The 21865-nt window shown below is 36.6% G+C and overlaps 1 protein-coding gene across 2 annotated transcripts in view; it reads left to right on the top strand.

Annotated features, from left to right (window-relative positions):
* Positions 1-13: 13 nt before the first annotated feature.
* MYSM1 (Myb like, SWIRM and MPN domains 1) overlaps positions 14-21865 on the top strand; it is a 41039-nt gene continuing 19187 nt past the window's right edge. For both annotated transcript variants that reach the window (XM_034653360.1, XM_002917201.4), the window contains exons 1-10: positions 14-123; positions 4613-4688; positions 6421-6491; positions 8344-8421; positions 8514-8537; positions 9635-9713; positions 12592-12690; positions 15033-15802; positions 19977-20107; positions 21226-21329. In XM_034653360.1, the coding sequence (XP_034509251.1) occupies positions 41-123; positions 4613-4688; positions 6421-6491; positions 8344-8421; positions 8514-8537; positions 9635-9713; positions 12592-12690; positions 15033-15802; positions 19977-20107; positions 21226-21329 (1515 nt within the window). In that variant the 5' untranslated portion in view covers positions 14-40. The remainder of the gene's footprint in view (positions 124-4612; positions 4689-6420; positions 6492-8343; positions 8422-8513; positions 8538-9634; positions 9714-12591; positions 12691-15032; positions 15803-19976; positions 20108-21225; positions 21330-21865) is intronic.

Raw genomic sequence — 21865 nt, 5'->3', positions numbered from 1 at the left:
CCAAGTCTTCCACCTCTCGCGGGATCTCTCGGGAGGACGGATGGGATTAGGTCCCATCATGGCGGCTGAAGAGGCGGATGTGGATATCGAAGGGGACGTAGTGCCAGCCGCGGCACAGCCAGGGTGAGGCGTAGAGACCGGGTCTCGCAGGGATGGGGAGGAGCGCGGGTGCGAGGAGAGTACCCTGGAAAGGCTGCGGGCTCGGCAAGAAACAGGAGAGGAAGACCATCCGCTGGGCCAGGGTCTCCTGGCGGCCGGGGAGGTGCCGCGCCCATCCCGTTTGTAAGCTACTCCTTAGCCCAGCGGGCGTAGGTACCCGAGGCTGGTATCGGATGGCTGTTTCACCTTTTACCGGGAGGTTTGAGGGCTACGACTTCGCCTAGCACATTGCACTCTGTCCAACAATTAGATTCCTTCTTCTATGATCTCCACCCCAGAATCCGCCCCCTTGCCCCTTATGGACAGTCACTAGAACAAGGGCGGCCTCTGAACGGGACCTGAACTTAGGGTTCCTTGTTCCATCGCTTGTAAGCCGTGTGACCTTGGGCGTGTCGTTTCATCCCTACTGACAGATTTCCTATTCCACATGGGGTTAGTTGTGAAAAACTTCCTGAGACGCAGCTTGTCTTAAAGGAAGGGGACAGGACTTTAGAGTTGGACAGCTCTGGTTCCCCAGCTTTGGCCGGCCTTTTCACTTACTAGCAGTGTGACCTTGGATCAGACACGTAATTTGCCTGATCTTCAGACAGCTCATGTGAAACTGTCATGGTATGTGCTGCATATGGTTATTGTGAACATCAAATGAAGTAATTACGGGATGTGCTGTAGCATACAGTTGGAGCTAGGTAAATGTTTTGTTCTTCACCATCTCCTTACCTTCGTGGAGATGATTGTGAACAACTAGTGAGGGGTCAGAGTTTATTTAATACAGATTCCTGCAGAACAGGCCCATGTGATTTCAAGCAGCATCTTCCAGCTTAAGAGATCTAGACCTTTGCTTGCTTTCCAAGTAAGAAATTGATACATACTATTTTTAAAATGTGCTTCCCCAGTCATCTTTTAGAATTGGAAGAGGCGTAGACTGGTCAGGAATCAAAAGACCTTACTTCGGAACTCAGCCAGTTATGTTGCTTATAAATATGAACAACCTCCTTAGATGTCTGTTAGGTTGAATGAACCATGTGGAATTGCCAATCTTAGACCATTTTTAACTTACAAAAAGGCAATTTCATACAGTCCAACCTAATGTTAGGGACTCTGTAAATTATGGAGAACAATACCCATCCTGCCCTGAGGGATTAAGATAGTGGGTTTAAAGTTCTACTGAACTCTAAAGCACTATAAAAATGTGAGGAGTAATTAAATTCATATAGTCATTCTCTCCCAGACCTTTGGGCAAAGCAGTCCAAAGCGATACAGATGAGTAGGGAACTTTTATTAACAGTCATTGTTCACATTTGTGTAGATCAAGTTAATCTTGATAAAATGCTCTTGCATGCATGATTTAATGTACTTTTCACAATAAGTCTGTGTGATAACTGGGCAGGGACAGGTATCTGCAGTCCAGAGAGAAGTGAGTTGGCCTTGGAAACACAAAGGATCATCTGAGAGCATTGGCTCTGCCACTTTTCCATCGGTTCTTCTTTATTTTTCTGATCGTTTTTAATTTTTTTTTTTTTGCCTTCTCTTTTTCTTTCCTTGCTGTTGCTACTGTGCACAAGCCTTAAGTCCACTGGTGACACCTATGATCATCTTAGACTTAGGCAAGCCAGATTACAAACGTTATTGGTTCCTGATGGTCAGAGCCTTTGCCTTACCCAGCTCCAAAGAGCATCATTAACGTTTATATTCTGGTGAGTGGTGCCCCCTGAAGTGTGTAGGGACAGCTGGTGATAACATCTGTGGAACTGTTGAGAATTAATTGAAAACACACTTTTAAGTACGTGCTAAGTTCTAGGTAGCAAAGTTAGAAGGTGACATTGAAACTTTGGTTTCCCTTTCATTTCTACCTTTCCTCCTCATCTTCCTTTTCTCTTGCTTGTCCTTTAAGGGGTTCCCAGGGGTTTTGTCGTAAGACTTCTCACTAACCACACAGACCCTGGCTATACCTTCTCTCAAGACTTAAATTTCTATCTTTTAGGTTGGATCGTGTAAAATTTTGCCAATGTTCAACCATTTTTGACCGTAAGAAAAATGGCGGTTTCCTAAAATTCCACCTAATACATGCTGATGTTTTCCATATCTGTCACCAACCCAAATCTGTCTTCTGAGCTTTAGATCCATTTATCTAATTCTCTGAATCTATCTGTTCTTGGATGTTTCGTATGCGCCTATCTCAACTTATAAACTTTTCCCACCACACCTGCCATCCGCCTCCAAGTTCCCTAGTTCAATAAATGGTACCATCCTCCCAGTAACTCAAGGCACAGATAGAGACTTTATGCCTTTTCCTTACCTCTCTCTTTCCATCCCTCCTATCCTATTAGTTGGTAAAGGTCTATTGATTCTGAGTATCCTCTCAAATGTATTCACTTCTTCCTGTTCACACTGCTTGTTCCCTGGGACTAAGTTACTGTCACCTCTCTTGTATGTATATAATCACTTCCTCTTAACTGCTCCTTATCTCCCCCCTCTATTCTTTACTGAAGTTAGACCAGTCTTTCTTACATCCAAATCTCATCATGTAATTCCCTTCAATCCCTGATTTGCTTTATGAGAAAATCATCATTCGTAACTCCTACAGACCTGGATGATCCACGCCCCACCTACCTTGTTCATTTAATCATTCAACAAATGTTGATTGAGTACCTTTTCCATGTCAGGGCCTGGCTATATAGCAGATATCAGACTAACTCCTTGCTCTCACAGAACTAACATTCTTACTGGGTAAGACACAGTAAAACTTAGGTATGGGCCAGATGGGGATAAGTGGGAAAAGATAAAAAAGGGAAAGTGGATGGCATATTAGCTTTACCTTGTACACTTACCCGGGAAAAGTGGCTCTGAAACTACAGGACTTCAGAGGTCAGCATGAATATAGTGGAAGGACTGGATTTGAAAAGGGAGAAAGCCACAGAATTGGCAACCAATTCGATGTACATACACTGTGAGGAAAATAAGGGCAGGCTCAGATTTCTAGCTTGGGCAACTAGGGGGATACATATCCTTTGTCTGAGATAGGGAACAATGGAAGAGTAGCAGATTGGAGAGGAATTTCTCAGCTAAGATTTAAGCATGTTAATTTATGCTACCTATGGAGATTCAGGTAGCTGTCCAGGTGCATACACCAGAATTGTGGAAGTTGCTAATCCTTATTGAGGAACACTGTAAAAAGACATGAAACCTGAAATGAGAGGTGCCCAGGTGGCTAAGTCAGTAAGTGTCTGCTTTCTGCTTAGGTCATGATCTTGGGGTCCTGGAATCAAGACCCATGTCGGGTTCTCTGCTCAGTGGGGAGTCTGCTTCTCTCTCTCCTACTCTCTCTCTCTCTCTCACTCAAGTAAACAAATAAAATCTTGAAAAAAAGGGAAAAAAATCACCTGAAGTGGTACTAGTTCCCCTCCTGCACCCTTGGCAGACCTCTGTAATCAAATGTTTCCTGCCGATACAAGTACCAGAATACTTTATTTAGCATTCCTGGCAGCCTCTACCAAATCAGAGTTAACACCTGAATTAAAACTTTTTGCCATCAACAGCTGAGAGAAATTATTGCTTTTAGTTTATTGTAGATAGTCCATTAGTCCCACCATTTTTTATAACCACTGTAGAACTAATTGAAGATTCAAAAGTATAAACCTTTTTGCAGTCTAAGAGGTACAAAATTATTATAACTAGACTAGGTCTGGGAAAAGTCAGTAATTTTCTAGGAAACTTTATAATTTTTAAGATATAAAAAAGCAAATATTGAATTTAATTATATCCAAGATTGGGCCTTCCAAAACTTAACTACTCAGCTTTTTTGTGTAAGTAGTGAACAACATGACTTTAGAGAGTTTTTATTAGTTCAGTGAAAGGAATGAGAATTAACAAAGTTTAATCCCCCATGGACATAGAAAAGGCCCCAAATAACCCAAGTTAATTTTTTTATTATATAAATTGTTACTAAAACATCAAAAAATTCTTTTTACTTTATTGTCTTGAGTATTTTCTCTTTTGGCTCTTCGACCTATTTTTTTTTTCATTTTCAGAGCAGTGCTGTTATTGATGGCTTTTATGCTTTAGATTTAACTAAAAGAATTGATTGTAAAGTGGAATTCTATATGCATCTTAATGCTCATCAAAAGAGCTCTGAAGTGTTGGTTCATGGCCATAGAGCATGTTGTGGTTGCTGTTTTGTGGTATTTTTTTCCTCATGAAGTTGTTTATTTTTGGGAAACAAGAAGTGAACAGACTCGCTGGTTGCAGTTGAGATAGGGTGGCTTAAAGCCACTCTGTGTTCCATAGGTCAGAGAAGTAGAGTAGGCATTTCTGCAGTGTGAAGTTTGTTTGTTAAAGGAAGAAGGGAATGAAATATTTGCTTAGCATCTATACCCTGCTAGTTCCTGTGTTGTGTGAATGGTATTTATTAATTGGTATGATGTCACCTTTTTACCCATTTTCTTAATTATTACAGAAGTGATGAAAATACAGCATCTGTTTTACAAGATCACTATCTTGATTCATCGTGGAGAACTGAGAATGGTCTTATTGTAAGTATTTTATAAAAATATCAGGTGCATAAGTTATTACTCATTGCCTGAAGTACCTCTTTTTTACTTGGTGCTGGTTTGCAGCAGTTACAGAGGTAATATGCTGGAAACATTGTTCTAACTTTAAAAATAAAAGAAGCTTATTATTTCTTTTGACTTTGAAATGATCTGTTGGGAAACAGCTTTGGAGCCAGCTAGATTTAGGTACAAATCCTTGCTTGACAACTTAACAGATTTGTGAACCTTCATTTCTTCATCTAAAAGATGGGGATCATTGCAGGGTTCATTTCTTTCATTTAGCAGTTATTTATTGAATTCTTACTGTGTGTCAGACACTAGACCAGGTTTGGGGGATACAGCTGTAATCGAGACAGACATAGTCTTGCTCTCAAGTTGCTTGTATGCTCCAAGGGAGTTGGGTGATAAACAGGTAGACAAATTAAGTATAGGCCATGAAGAACTCAAGATGCTGGCTGAGAGTAACAGGGTGGGGAACCTATTTTAGATAAAGATAAAGGAAACAGAAGGTGACAGTTAAGTTGAAAAGTAATAGAGAGGAGTAGATATGTGAAGAGTTGAGGAAAAACATTCTAGGCAGAAGGAATAGCCGCACAAAGGCTCTGTTTGAAAGCCAGTATCTAGAAAATAGCCGGAAAGGGGGGAGTGGCAGCTCTGACAGGGTTGGAGAGACAGACCAGAGCTCTGTCATGCTTCTATGAAGCAAGAGTAGGATCAGAGAGACCAGTTAGGAAACATTTGTGGTAATTTTTTTTTTTAAGATTTTATTTATTTATTCGACAGAGATAGAGACAGCCAGCGAGAGAGGGAACACAAGCAGGGGGAGTGGGAGAGGAAGAAGCAGGCTCATAGCAGAAGAGCCTGATGTGGGGCTCGATCCCATAACGCCGGGATCATGCCCTGAGCCGAAGGCAGACGCTTAACCGCTGTGCCACCTAGGCGCCCCACATTTGTGGTAATCTAAGCAAGAGTTGCTGGTATTGGCCTGAGGTTGTGGCAGAGATGGATAGATTTCAATTATATTTTGGACATAGAACTCCTTGGTAGATTAGATACAGGATTGAGAAAAAAGGGAAGAATCCAGGATGATTCCTAGATTTCTAGGTGGAATAACTAGGTGACTCATGCTGTTTACAAAGTTGGAAGCACGGGGAGAAACAGGTGAAGGTATGTGTTAGTGAGTTTTGAATATGGTAACTTTGCGAGGCCTGCTAGATAACCAAGTGGACATTGGGAGTGGGCAATTGGATGTAACAGTCTAGATAGAGCTTAGAGAAGAGAACTGAGCTGAAAATTTTTAAGTTTTGAGAGTTGAAAATAAGTATGATCATTTAAGGAGAGATTGTGGCTTAAAGGAAAAAAAGTGTGGTGACTTTTGGAAATAGGTGACATATGTAGCAACATGCTTGCTTCCTGATACATCTCGTATGTGATAGCCATTATGCCTTTATCATGGGTAAGAGCCTGAGCCTTGGAACCCAGCAGCCTTGTGTGTCGTGTCACTACTCCTCCACTTGAAACACTGCGGTGCAGTGGAGGCATCAGTGAAGTAGTAACACCTACCTCAGTGTCACCGTGGGAATGCGATGTCTCTGCGTAGTGAATGGGAGCTGTATTATTCATAATAATTGCATTATGTATTTCATTTAATAAAACATAGCAGATAAATTCAAAAAGCAGTAAATAAAAAGAGAACTGTACTCTTTTTTAATAGCCTTGGACTCTGGATAGCACCATCAGTGAAGAGAACAGAGCTGTGATTGAGAAGATGTTGTTGGAAGAAGAGTATCCTTTAATGATTGTGAGGAAAGTAAAGATTTCCAGGTTAAAAATCTATAAATGCAAGACTTATGAAAGAGACCACTGTTATTACTAGATGAACCTTATTTGGCCCCAGACTGCAATTACATAATGTGTTAGCTACCTGTGAAACAAGCAGCATTTTTTTTCTCTGTTTCTGTTTTACTGCACAGTCTAAGATCTAACTCAATATGTTTGAGTTTCTTTTATCAGCCACCTCTATACTGTCTGAATGCTGAGTAGAAATTATAGAACGTTTTAAATCAGTGAAACCTTTAGTCCATGTCCAAGATCATTTAGTCCGAGCCTCCATCTACAGTTATAAGCTAAACCCAGAGATGTTAATTTACCCAGGGACACAATTAGAATATGTAAAAGTTCTCACTTCTTACTTCACCAATTTACAGGTGTTATGTGGGAGGAATCTAAGTAAAAAGCACAAAACAAATACTGCAGGATGAAGATTTTTCCCTCAGAAGTTGTAGATCTTTATCCACAGTTTAGTCACCAGCTTCTTGTCCTTATTTCTTTTATCTATTTGATGATGGCAACTTAACTTCTTTGGGATTCCATTTTCTTACATATAAAATGAAAGGATTGAACAAAATGATTTCTGATTTTATGATTTTTTAAGTATTAATAATAGTCTAATAAATAGTGGATTATTTTTAATTCTCTCATCTGTATTTTATGGATATCTACCTTCTTTTTAAGCCAGAATTTCTCTGTTCTCTTTATTCCCAGTTATTGCTATGTTGATTTCAAAGTGTCTGTGTACCTTTAATTGTCATAGGGTAACTAACGCCTTTTAGGCTTTCTTATTTTCTTACTTTCCCCAAACATCACAGCTATAGCCTAGATCATTGCTTTTCAGTAGAAAAATAGTGCAAGACTCATATACCATTTAAAATTTTCTGGTAGCCNTTAGAAAAATAGTGCAAGACTCATATACCATTTAAAATTTTCTGGTAGCCACGTTTAAAATAGGTGGAATTAATTTTAATAAGATATTTTATTTAACCCAGTATATTTAAAATAATACTTCAACATTTAATCGACAGAAAGACATTATTGAGGTATTTTACATTCTGTTTACATGCGGTATTGGCTAATACATTAAACAGTGCAAGTCTCAATTAATGAATACTTAAGTAGTCACGGGTTCACTTTCAGATTTAGAAGCAGAAATAATGAAGTAACAACTTTGTGAGCTCTTAGAGGACAGGGATCTTTTCTTATATCTTTGTCCTCAGCTCCATGTACCTGGCATATTACCTGACATACACGACATACAGTCAATAATTGTTAAGGGAGTAACATTTCAGACTAATTGAAGAGTATTGCAGTAGGCCAGTTTTAAGAAGTTACAGAGGGAAGCTCCGTGGTGGATTTGACCTGAGTTATTTGTATTAATGTGGAGAACACCCTGAACTCTTATCTGTTAGCTTTAGAACTAGGAAAACATACTCCCCAGTTAATCCTGGACAGCCAATCAAATTCATCAATTACATTCCCCATGTTTTAGGAAAAATGATTTAAATGAAAGACCACTTCTAGTAGGGGATATAGGAGACGCTAACATTTATGTAGCACACATCTTGTGCAGGTGCTATGTTCGTGTGATTTCACATGTAATATTTAATCCATATGACAGCCTTGTGAGGCATAAATATTTTTATCATAATTTTTGCAGATCTGGAAAAGATTTTAAGAAGTGTAAGTTTAGCTAGGATTCAAGTATGATTTTCATGGATGTGAGTGCCTACTTAATATAAGCTCACATAAAAATGATAGGATTTTATTATTGTTTTAAAAGTTTTCTTTAATAATTACACAGGTATTACTTATCTAAAAAATCACTTCCAGAAAAATTCTGGCTTGATCAAAAGGAAGATGATAGAAAATATATGAAGAGGTAAAATTAATTTTTAATACTTTTAAAAGTCTGAACCGTGTTTTTAAAAACTTGTTCACAAGCTTCCTTATTTTCTTTTTCATGTGGTGCAGTCTACAGAAAACAGCAAAAATCATGTATGTACTTTTATGTTTAATATTTTAAAATTATAGGAGAATTAAAAAATTATAGTTGGCCTGTGGAAAAACTCTTGACCTTGGGTTGTACAAAAATATAAAATCAAAATTTCTTATACAGTTGTTGGAATGCCACAAGATAATTTTATGATGTTACTTATATGTCATAATTTCTTTTATGGTCCTATATAAGCTATTCCGTTGGATTATGGAAAAGGTGGTTTCCTAGGGATTTGTGGGGAAACTTTTTAAAGCTGCTATCTAATATATTAGGAATTGGCTTGATTTCTATTACCTTGTCAGTTAATTTTTACTCATTTCAAACAAAAATTTAATTTGAATTTGTGGCTTTCAAAAATTATCTAGAGAAATCAAGTATTGACTATTTTATAAATATCCTTTCCCTATAATTGAAGAAATTTTGATGTTATTTAGTGTTTATACTTTCATGTTTATGATCCCTCAAAGGGTAGACCTACAGATTTACCATTGCCAAGGGTTTGAGCCGTGAGCCAACTTTGGCTTTTGCATTTTGCTGAAAGATAACAACAAAGAAGTTAATGAGAAGATTAATGGTTTGCTTGAATTAAAGTAATGAGCTTCATCACAAAATGTTTTAATCTCTTAAGGACTGCATTTCAAAAGTAGTAAACATAATGCCATAGTTTCTTTACTTTTTTTTTGTCTTGATATTTACATAGATTTATACGGAAGAATCAAAGAGATAATATTTCTGGAGCCAACTTAAACACTTAAATGCCTTTCAGGATTTGGAAACGTATTAACATCAGCTGCTCTGTGTCCAGTCTAAGGAAGCGTGTTTGTTATCACATTGACTTCCTTTGATGTCTTTTAGTGTTATCTCCACTCAGACCCAAGCATTTTATCTTTTGGGGCTCCTATCATCCTGAGCTAGAGAAGTATATGAGACAGGGTAAATCTGTCCCCCAGGTAGAGGTTGCAGCCGTCTTCTTCTTTTTTAACTCTTAGACTCACGGTATTGAATTTAGCCTATGGCTATCTATAACCTTTAGCTGCATAAATATGGAATGTTCCATTTCAGACTTTTTTTTTGCAATTCCTCTTTTTCCCCTCAGGGCACACTCTCCTACAAAACCAGCCAGTTACTCAGTAAAGTGGACGATAGAAGAAAAAGAGCTGTTTGAACAAGGGCTGGTAAATAGAGCAATTTTTAATTTATAGTAAAATAATTCTAAAAGCCAGTATTGATAGAATTATAAGGTTAATTTATGGAGACTAGAAATTTCTTTTAATGATCACGTCTTTAGTTTTTCTGTAGTGATGATGTTTGTAGTAAAAAAGAATTCCTTCTTTTTTTTTAAATAATAATATATATTTTATTATATTTATCTTTTTATATATTTATATATATTTATATATTTTATATATTTATATTTTATTATATTATATTTTTATTATATTATGTTAGTCACCATACAGTACATCCCTGGTTTTTGATGTAAAGTTTGATGATTCATTAGTTGTGTATAATATATCTAAGTTACTAAAATATTAAAATAGATTTGGGTCAATATTTTAGACAATTTTCATTCCCCCCCCTTTTTTGGTAATAATAAAACCCAAGATATTGAGCTCTGTATATATCAATGACCTGGATTAAAAGGCAAAATTATTTAGTTATCTGATGTGTTCTCTTGGGGAAAAAACCCCCAAAACAACAAAAAAAAAACCCTTGATATTTGGAACTGTCTGCATAATCAGCTGAGTTCATTTTTATTCAGATATTTGGCATTGTGCACATAGTCTGAATATTTTTTTAGTGGGTATAGTTGAAGACCAGAAACATTTCTTTTGCATGAATGTTTCACTGAGATCTATTTAAATATCCAGAAGTTACATAATAGAAAAAAAATGTATGCCCATTGGTAATTCTGAAAATTCTCATGTTAACAATGAAGAAACTTTTAAAAAAATATTCAGAAATTATTTTTCTAATTATTAGGAGTAAGTTATATCTTGTCCTTTAAGGTACATGTTACCCAGTATTACACTAATTAATTTTGAAATTACATATATTTATATATTATATATAGGATATTTAAATAATATTTATGTCGGTTTTATGAATGCAAATTGAAATGTCACTGTTTACATTTCTACAGATGATGAGAAATAAAATGTATTTGTATTTTTATAGACATTGCCATGACATCTAAATATTTTGTGGTATCTTTATATAAATAAACTATCTTGAAGGTTTTATCTCCTCCTGAGGTTTTTCTCCTGTACTGTTGATGTTTTTTATATTGTTATTTCATTCTGTTGCATGATTATCATTTTTATAACCTAACTTTAATTAACCAGTCACTTATTTAAGATTGCTGTCTACTTTGGTGTTTTGCCCCTTACTGAAGGCTATATGTATAAATGTGTGTGTATGTGTTTGTATACACATACACAAAAATGGGTTGTGAATTTTTAGGTTTTTGTTGACACTTGTGGTAATGATAGGGGTACATGTGCATGGCTCAAACTTCAAAGGGTATTTATAGGTGTTAAGTCTCCCTATCACTCCTTTCTGTGCCTTCAGTTCTCTTTGCCTCAGGTAACCATTGTTATCTGTTCTCTGTGTGCCCTTCCAGAGATATTTGTCCCTATATATGCCAACATGTATTTATTTATGTACATACGTAGGTATCTATCTATATACATAAACAGATACTTTAAACCTAGAATGTTTTCCCACAAAACTACATGGAACTTTTGGTTGTATTCCCAGCTTTTTTAACCTATTAATAGAGTTTGCTTATACACTGAATTCTCTCAGGCTTTAGAGAAGGGAATTATGAGGTACCGAATGATGAAGGAAAATTTTTCCTTCTCTTTTGGGCATAGAACTGTCTCTTTGCTCTATTTTGAAATTGGTGAGTGCTTCCTTTGTTCCTCTTTTTAGTGTACCCTCTCCAATTTTCATAATGCTCAAGCCCTACAATCCCAACTGGTTATACTCTGTCTGATCTTTGATGTGTCCAAAAGTGCTTCTGTGAAGTTACTCACGTGCCTTCATCCCACAGTGAATATAACTAATTGTTCAGTAGGCTGATCTTAGCTAGGTGTTAGTTAATAACACTCTTAATTAATTTATATTTACTAAGAATTCTCCTAGAAATACTTTCAGTTTTAAGAAATTGTTTGCATGTCAGATTTTCTCATGTATATCAGAAATAAGAATTAATTTATCATTTGGATCAGGTTTTGAAGATGATTTGCTGCTATAAGTCATGACCTGTAAATGTCATAACCTGTCCTGTAAATCTGGCCCTGGGATCAGCTTCCCTGAATCGTGGAGATAATGTGAAGATTTATATATCAAATAATAGACTTGATATCTAAAATTTCCTTTTAGCTTTAAAATTATATTGCATTCCTTTCTGTACTTCAGAAAACACCAGAGCTCCCTCAGGGTCTCAGTTTTTTCCCCATCACAGCTTTGTCATTAGCGGGCACAAGCCTTTAACAGTACAGGGGTATAGGGGGATGTTGGTTGCACGTTGCTTCATTTGTGATTCATTTGTTCTTCGAAGTCCGTTTTCTGTGATACCTGTGTAGAGTAAAAGTATCTGCTATGGGACAGGTAATGGATATTGTGGCAGATGGAATCTGGATAAAAAAAGATACTTTGAAATTAGTGTCAGAACATAATCAGTTGATTCTATAAATGAAAATGTAACCTGCCTCTTTTTCAGGCACTTGTTTTTTAGATTTGGAACATCATAATGTGCAATATGAATGCATACTGTTAGTAGTACATGAAAGTGTGGATCTTCATTTAAATAGCTGTAAAAAGAAAACGAATTTCTAAATCATTTCGGTCAGTTTTCAGAAGTCGAGATTCCAAAAGAGTGTGGGCTTTGCTTTTAAGAGTCTTAGCTTATATATGAGGCTTCATTGTGTGCTTTAGAAGATAAATAAAGTTGAGTTGTTGTTTCAGGGTTTTTTTAATGTGCAGTTGCTTGGAATATTAACAAGTAAGTTAATCAAAGTCAATTTCTTTTCCATTTTGATAACATAGGCTAAATTTGGCCGAAGGTGGACCAAAATTGCAAAGCTAATTGGAAGTCGCACTGTTTTACAAGTTAAGAGTTATGCCAGGCAGTACTTTAAAAATAAGGTAAGCAGGATATAAATATCCTAGTTAGTAATAATATTTGCAATAAATAAAATTAGGAAGCAAAAATGGTGCTTTAATTCGGGCATTAATATCAATGTTCAAAGTTTTTGTAGTAAAAGTATTTTATATTCATAAAGTACTCAACACATGTTTATCTTAAAAAATCTCAAAGTATATCTTAAGTGTTTTGAGTATTGAAATTAGAAATCATTGTTTCCTGGAAATATCTTTTCTAAAAGATTTGCATTGTAGCTTTTTCCGTTTTTATTACTGTTCCTTTTATTAGCAAGATGCCTATTTGTAAATTCTGAGAAGAGTTTGACTTAAAAACCAGTCTTTTCAATATGCGAGTAGAAGACCCAGTATGGCAAAACAAGCCCAGGAGCTCTGGTATGGTGTTTGAAAATGCAAGTTGTTAGGGGTGCCTGGCTGGCTCAGTCGGCAGAGCGTGCTACTCCTGATCTTGAGGTCGTGAGTTCAAGCCCCATGTTGGGCACGGAGTTTACCTCTGTCCTGGTTTACCTCCAAGAGAGGCAGGGGAAGTTTCTGGATTTTACTTGGAGTTTTAGAGCTCATAGCAAAATTGATGTTGGATGTTCCAAAAGCTTGGACTGGGTCCTGCTCAACATTTTGTTCCTGCTCCATCTTTGTGGCAGCAGGTTCCACTACATTCTCAGGACTCCACGGTCTGTGGCTCCAGCCTACTTCTCTGCTGGGCCTCGTCTTTCAGGCACCCGGGACATTGTAGTAGCCTCAGAACTTCTGTTTGAAGATTTGTATTGTAGCTTTTAGGAATGATTAGAGCTTAGGGACCACAAATGCTAACGTGATGCTAAAATCTGTTTAATAACAATGAAACTTTTATAATTTTTATGAAGAATTATATGAAAGCTTCAGTAAGTTGCAGTGTTCAGAAAAGGATAGTCATGGTCTAGTTCTTTAATCTTTCAAGTGATCTGTGCTGTATTCAACCATGTAGTTTTGATATTTAGAAATTTTTAGTATGTTCTCTGCTTGAGTTCTGGGAACATGACTATACAGAATTTGACAGGGTCTTAAGTGAAATTTGCTGTTTTCTTTCAGTGCAAATAATGGGTTTTATCCTGTATACAAGATTTATACAACTTAGTATCCTTTGAGCATAGTAAGTAAAGAATGGAATGGATTCATTATACATCAATCATCTGCTCTCCCTTTAACCAAGCAAACAAATATTCAAGGCAGTCTGGCAAGGTTAAGGTGTTCTGGAAGAGAATAAAGCTTAGCTTGGTTATTCCTATCCCCATCCTTCTCAGACTGGAACATGCAGAACATCTTGGGGTGTCAGTTTTACTCAGACATGGGGTGAAAGGATACATCGTGATATTAGAAGAGACATTCATATGAAATATAATACGAAATTTTATCTGAATTTTTAAGGTAAAAACAGGAGACTTCAAGTAAATAGCAAGGTTGTTAAAGGCTGTTCCAGGCCATATGTCCAAATCTGCTTTTCTCTCCTGCTACCCCTTTATTCTTCTCTACATAGTAAGCCAGTTAACCTCAAATACTAGATCCTGGGATTCTGCTGTGATACAGGATCTGTAAGTAAGCTCTTTCTAGGAGCTGTCATCCCTTGGGTATGCCAATAACGTACAAAATTTTTCAAAAACCATGTATGTGAAGATTTTATTTCAAATCATTTATATTCATTGATAGTCATTTTCTTCTCTATGACTAGATATGTATGTCTGTAATAGTACGTATGGAAGATAATTTCAAGCCTCATATTATAAGCTGTTTAATACTGGAGCAACATTAAATGAACCTTTGAAAAATATTTTGTTTCTATTATAACTGTATTTAAGTGAAAGATGAATTTAATTTACTAAATAAAGATATGTGACATAGATTCCTTTAAATAATGGGCTGTTTAGCATTATAAAAAATAATCAGCTGAAATATCTGACATCCTAAGAAATTAGCCATTAAAAATATTATAATATCTTAAAGAATACCTTAGTATGACAGTTGTTGGTTCATTCTCTGTGGTTGATCTGAGACAGAGTCCTGTTTTAAACTTAATATTGAAGAACAAATAGTAGTTGTACAAGGTCATAGGTCATGATTATTTGATTAATAAAATCACCTGGCCATGAATGAGTCAAATATAGGGATAGAAATTTGAAACGATGATATTTTACATTTAAAATGCAGTTGTAAATCCTTAGAAGAAAAACACAATAAAGGTATAATATACCATTGACGTGTACTCAGTTTAATAATACTGTATTTATTATATATGTGCCAGTGGTTAAATTTTTAAATGTTAATATGGGGATTTTATCTTGATTTTTAATAAGGTAAAATTAGATGGTCCAGAGAAGGAAACACCAAATCAGAAGAGCAGCAGTGATCTTCAGATTAAAAATGAAGATGAAGGGACAAAGGCATGGACGCCATCAGGTTTAAGGGGACGTGCTGATCCTAACTTGAATGCTATAAAAATTGAAAAGTTATCTGACGATGAAGAAGTAGACATCACAGATGAGGCAGATGAGTTGACTTCTCAAGCTCCCCAAAAGAATCCTAGCAATGATGTCTTATTAAACATTCCTAATAGTAAAAGTCATAAAACCAGTCAAGGGGAATTTATTGCTTATGACCAGGAAGGTTCTGTATCTGAATCTTCCAAGGAGTATTTTCAGAATATAAAGCAGGGAGAGATGGAAGCACTTTCAAGCTCAGGAAGTAAATTTTGGACAGAAAAACAGAGCATTAGTGACAAAAAATCGGTTCAATTAAATGATCAGAAATGTAATGAACTGAGGAAAAACTCTGAAAAACATGATGGAAATGGAATGATAGATGATGCCAGGCCGTTGCCTTCTCCAGAGCCTTGTGCAGTTCAGAAAGACTTGAGTGATAATGAAATGCTTTTTCATTCTTCCTGTCAAATGGAGGAGGAGAGCCGTGAGGAAGAAGAGCTTAAGCCACCAGAACAAGAAGTAGAAATAGATAGAAATACCATTCAAGAAGAAGAAAAACAAGCAATTCCTGAGTTTTTTGAGGGGCGCCAAGCTAAAACACCAGAACGCTATTTGAAAATTAGGAATTACATTTTGGATCAGTGGTAAGGAAGAATTACATTTTAGATGCTGTTTTAAAACTTATGATGCTCTAGAGTATTTTAATTAGGCCTATGCAGAATTTAGTATTTTGCATTGCTAGTGATGTAGAGAGCTTGAACAGATGAATATATTTTAATGGGCAAGATTTAAAATTTCTCATAGTGAAATTTTCTTTGATAACTTTGGTGAATATTGTTATCTCTAGCTATCTCAACCCATCTGTCTGTTCATTAAGAGTATTTGGTCCTGGAAAAAAGGGATAATTTGCTTTAAGAAGCAGTTTCTTAGGACAGTGTTAAGGAGATACAGAAAACACTGCAGTACTGGAAAAGGGGGAGAATGTCTTTCCTAGTTTATTGTGTACTTGTAAGTACAGCAAGAAAATTTTGGTGACAGAAGGATATTTCTGTCGTTCAGTGTGGCTGGATTACAGAAACCATTCTAAATTGCTATAAATGCATTCAGCTTTGATCTTGTAACATAATGTGTTAATAATCCTTTCATCCGGCTTCATCAGGATACAAGAATTTTCTGATACATGAAGTTTACTTTCTGAATTGTCAAAATTTGAATTATTTAGCATTGGATGGGGCACAAACCAAAAAATTTCCCACCTTATTAGCCTGAGTGCTCTGCAAATAATTTGAATTTTTCATAGCAGTGTAATTAAGACATCATCAAACATTTGTAATTGTTGTTACTGCTTTAGGAGACACTGAATTGTGTAGGGCCATTTTTATAGAGGACTTCTGCTGTAACTTAGGAAGATTGCCAAAGGAAAACAAATAACCAGGCTTATTACAACAGTAACTTTCATTGCCCACACAATATTAATTTCGCTTTTAAAGATAGCTCTATTCTAAATGAAAGATTTTTGTTCTTGTTCTTGACTGATGGTTGAGGTGGCTAAAAGTAAAATTTCTGTGTAAGGGTGGTATCAAATGAAGAATTATAAGGAACAACTGATAGTTTCATAGTGCTTTACAATTTACAGAAAACTTTTCTATGTTGTTTGATTCCTTGCAACAGGCCTATAAAATAGGTGATAGATTCTGCAGTTAGGAGAGGTTTAGGGGCCTGCCTTTGATTATACAGCCAGCTACTGACAGAAGGACCTATGTGCAGGTCTCGACTCTGTCCTTCAGTGTCTCCATAATTTCACATTGCCTGATTGATTCACACTATTGAAGAAGACCAATCAAATTAGATCTTTACGGGTATCTGTTTTGTTTTTGGAAGTAAGAGGATGAATGGCCAAAATTGAAGGACTGACTTCAAAGTAATATCTCAAAAATTTTTTATCTGTATGAATCATCAGTGAGTGACCTAATGGTGCTTTAATCAAATTCATTTATTTGAATTTTGTATTCTCAGTAAGGCAGAATATCTTATATAGATGACATAAATTATATGGCAGTAGTTCCTTAGTTCATAAAACCGGCTAAGTGTTGTTTCAATATGGTGATTTAGCAAAACAGTGTGAAAGCTGAAAGAAATGTTTCGAGCAGGAACTCAAAACTATTCTCTTCAGAAATAGAAGAGGGGACTGGAGGTGGTGTTAAGGGGAAAAAAAAAGTAGAAGAGTAAAGTTTTAAAATAAAAAAGACCTGCTGGACTTGTTTGTAGCAAAAAAGATCCTCTTCATAAAAACACATGTAGCTGACTCCCTGTTTAGGGGTATGTTTTATTGAGCCAGTAACCTATACCATTATTGAATACCTACCAAATGCATTTAGATGTATTTAAATCATCTCCAGTCCTCTTGACAACCTTGTCCTCATTTTACAGATGAGAAAAATGAGGTTCAGAGAGGAAAAGGAACTGTTCCAGGTCACATTAGGGGAAGGTGATTTCAGGGTCTGCAGTCTTGACTCCTTATTTTCACACTTCATCTCAGGTCCTTCACCCAGACTTTTCACTCTGCCTTGGATGCTCCCCCTACTCTGCTCCCCGGATCTTGATGAACTGTGCTTTGTCATCTCCTTCAGGTCTGCTCCAGGGAAATTAGAGAACTTCCCTGACCACCCTATCTAAAATAGCTCACAACTCTGCCTCCCACTCTCTTACTCTGTATTTTGTTTATCTTCATAGAACTTATTACTACTGAAAATACCATGTTTTTATTTGTGTATTGTCTCCTCTTCCTCCCTCCTCCTTTCCCATGGTTCACATGGGCAGATTTTTGTCTGTTTTGTTCATTGTTCCACCCCTAGTGCTTAGGGCAATGCTCATTCTAAGCCTCTAAGCAGAGGCAGTCTATTTGTTAAGGGGAAAAGATGGTGGAAATGTATCATGAATAGGTATCTTTAGAGGGCTTACCTTTTTTTTTTTTTTTTAAGATTTTATTCATTTATTAGCGTGCGCACAAGTGAGGGGAGAGGCAGAGGACAGAGGGAGAAGCAAGACTCCCTGCTGAGCAGGGGGCCCAACGTGGGGCTCCATCCCAGGACCCTGGGATCATGACCTAAGCCAAAGGCGGATGCTTAACTGACTGAGCCACCCAGGCGCCCCTAGGGGCCTTTCCATTTGTTCAGCATCATGCTAGTGCTGAGCTCTGTTTAAAGACTTTTGGTTTGGGTAATCTTTGATGAAATCAATACAGTTTTTAGATTCCTGTAGATTTTGGGTAGCTGGTTACACCATGCTTATTCCTGCTCTCTTGGCTTCATTTGTGCGGTTTGTTCCCTTTTCTTTCACACTGAAGTGAAGTGAAAACACACTGAAATCCCAACTTTCCAGTGGGATTCTTCCTTCCCCCCCTTAAGTTATATTTATTTATTTTAGAGAGCGCATGCAAGTGGGGGAAGGGGCAGAGGCAGAGGGAGAGAATCCCAAGCTGACCTGACCCCCCCTCCCACCCGCTGAGCACCGGCCAATGTGAGACTCCATCTCACAACCCTGAGATCTTGGTGACCTGAGTGGAAACAAAGAGTCAGATGCTTAACCGACTGAGCCACTCAGGTGCCCCTCAGTGGAATTTCTGATACCCTCACACATCATGGGTTACTTTTTGCCTTCCCTGAATTTCTGTAGAATTAATGATTTTAAATTTGATTTCTGCTTAGACAGGCCTTCCCTGCATACCCTGTCTAAAATAGTCTTCACCTAGTTCTCTCACTCTATCCCCTATCCTTCTTACTTTTTCTTCCTAGCACTTGTTGCTACCTGACATTGTAATATTATTAGCATATAAGGTTAGGAACTTTATATTCATCTCTGGATCCTTAGTGCCTAAAACAGTGCCTGGCGTGTAGGATGCAAAATAAATATTTGTAGAATAAAATAAAGATGAAATAAGAAATAACTGTTATATGATATATCTGATACTTGGTTTATAATGTCTGTGTAAATCTTGACTTTAATTTCCATAAGTAAGTACTTTAATCCCCCTGACTTTGTTTTCTCATCTCTGAAGTAAGAATAATAAAAGCTACTTTGTAGAGTTATGAGGATTAAGATTGTGTAACTATTAGCACTGGCATAAGTGTTCAGTAATTGTTTGCTGCTCTTTGTTACTCTTAACCTGTATCTACTATGGTACAATAAGTATATTCAGTAAATATTTGTTTTATTATGTAAACCTTTTAATTTCTTCATAGTCTTGGGGCATTTCTTGATTCCTTTGAAATCTTCTATAATATCTATATCTGTTTTCCATGGAGAGTAAGCACTTGATATTTATTGGTCTAATGTTTAAAAACCAATATAAAACTTTTAAGCATTTGTAAGGTAGCTTATAATTAAAAGATACTGTCCAGCAAAGTAAAACTAGACGAACCTAAGTAATATATTAAAAATAAGAAAAGCCTAATACTAAATGCTTTAGATATATTATCAGAGTACCCTTTTATTCAAAGATTGAGGCTTCAATTTGGATCTATAGACAAAGCTTCTAACTTTAAAATCCTGGGATAACTGGAATCTATTACATTTCATATGGGAAAGAAATAATACTTAATAAAAATCACATTATAGTCATAAGTTATTATATCATTTAAAGATATTTCAGGAAAAAGTACACTTGGGTATTATGTACTCGCGTTGTTTTTACTACACATTTACAGATTGAGAGGGGGTAAATTTTTAAGATATTTCAAATATTTAAAGTTTTCCCCAGAAATCTTTTTTTCATGTTTTTATTTATCCAAAATAACTGTACTTCCATCTCTTAATTAGGGAGATATGCAAACCGAAATACTTAAATAAGACCTCAGTACGTCCTGGCCTGAAGAACTGTGGGGATGTTAATTGTATTGGACGGATTCATACATACCTCGAGTTGATAGGAGCAATCAATTTTGGATGTGGTAAAAATAAAAACCCAACAACATCTTTTACTCAACATTTTTTATCCTTAGAGCACCCATTAACTTCTTTGATGGTTAGAATTCAAGCGGATTTAGTATAGATAGAGAATTCAGGAAGATGTTATTAACATTACGAAATAAATGTATTATTGAGAGTTTTTTTTTAAACAGATTTCTGTTGATTGAACTATATTTTCCTGTAACCTACAGTGAAAATTGCTGGTATGAAAAGGAAAAATACTCAGTCTAAGTAGTAGAAATAATTGAACAATGTAGCTCTTTGTCAAGTAAAAGTAAAGTCATTTTAAGAAAAATCTAGTAATAGCCCATTTAATTTGTGAAATCTGTATTAATGCTAGAAATACTGTCTAGCGGTGTTTAAATAAAGGAAATAATTTATGAGCCTCTACACTTAAAAGTAATAAAAGTGCCAAAATATTTTTCATGGAAGAAAGTTTCTTTTACCCTAGTTTTTCTCAAATTTAAAGTCAGTGAATATGCATGATATTAAATATATTCCTCACTTTTATTGAATTAACGTGACACAAACATTTTGAAGAAAGATAATTACCATAGTTGCAAAGTGATAAGGTAATTAGAACTTTGTAACCCATGGTTTCAGAAGAGTATATTCTATATTGTATGTGTATGAGAAGACAGCTAATCAGAAAGTTTCCTTTCAGAGATTATTTTATTTCATAGAGAGAATTCACATTCTGCCCCGTGGTCTGTGTCCTTCATTTCAGTGTCTTTGTTTCCCCAAGCACTGTATATGGGACTGGCTGATCAAGAATACTAAGGTGTCACAGCTTCCTCAGCCACAAGAGAAAAATCATGTTTTCTGTATTAGATCTTTGAATTCAGTAAAGTGGGCTTAGCACTCATTTAATTAGAAATTAAATTACCCATCTCACGAATACTGCATTTTACTTGGATTTCCTTGAGAGCCTGCCTTTTACGTGAGAACTTCCAAGTTATTGTAGAGTAAGAAAGAAGCTCAGGTGTAACAGAACTGAGACATTGGCTTACAACTTATAGTCAGTGTAGATGTGTCTTCCTAGTTAACAAATGAGTTTCAGAAAATAATAGATTGTTTTGTTTCTCCTGAATTCCAATAGAACAGGCTGTATACAACAGGCCACAACCAGTCGACAAAGTACGAGTCAGAGACCGAAAAGATGCAGTAGAAGCGTACGAGCTTGCACAGCGCCTGCAGTCGATGGTAAGCAGCCCCCCTCCCTGAGTGATCTCCACGTGGCTCCTGGCCCCGTTAAGTAAGGTGTGCTTCCTTCTCACCACCTGTTTAACAAATGCACTTTTAGCGGAAGAACATGTTTTCTCTTGTATTTCACCTTAGCCGTTCACTTTCCTGGTTCCCATTCAGTTCCACCTTAGTTTAAAAGGCACAAATGAAAAAAGCCTCACAGTTCACTGGCAGACTTGACACAGAAGCACTGTGCTTTGCTAGCGTGGTCTTAGACTGCTTGGTTCTGATTTCTGTATCTAGTGTGTCTTTTACAGCTGTACAGTTAAGCTCCTTTTTCTCTTTCAGTTACTTTGTTTAAAAGTCTTACCTTTAAGGGGCGCCTGGGTGGCACAGCGGTTAAGCGTCTGCCTTCGGCTCAGGGCGTGATCCCGGCGTTCTGGGATCGAGCCCCACATCAGGCTCCTCTGCTGTGAGCCTGCTTCTTCCTCTCCCACTCCCCCTGCTTGTGTTCCCTCTCTCGCTGGCTGTCTCTATCTCTGTCAAATAAATAA

This window comes from Ailuropoda melanoleuca, chromosome 2 (genome assembly GCF_002007445.2).
Source record: "Ailuropoda melanoleuca isolate Jingjing chromosome 2, ASM200744v2, whole genome shotgun sequence".
In the NCBI taxonomy this organism is placed as follows: domain Eukaryota; kingdom Metazoa; phylum Chordata; class Mammalia; order Carnivora; family Ursidae; genus Ailuropoda; species Ailuropoda melanoleuca.
This window is presented reverse-complemented; position numbering and strand designations above follow the sequence as displayed.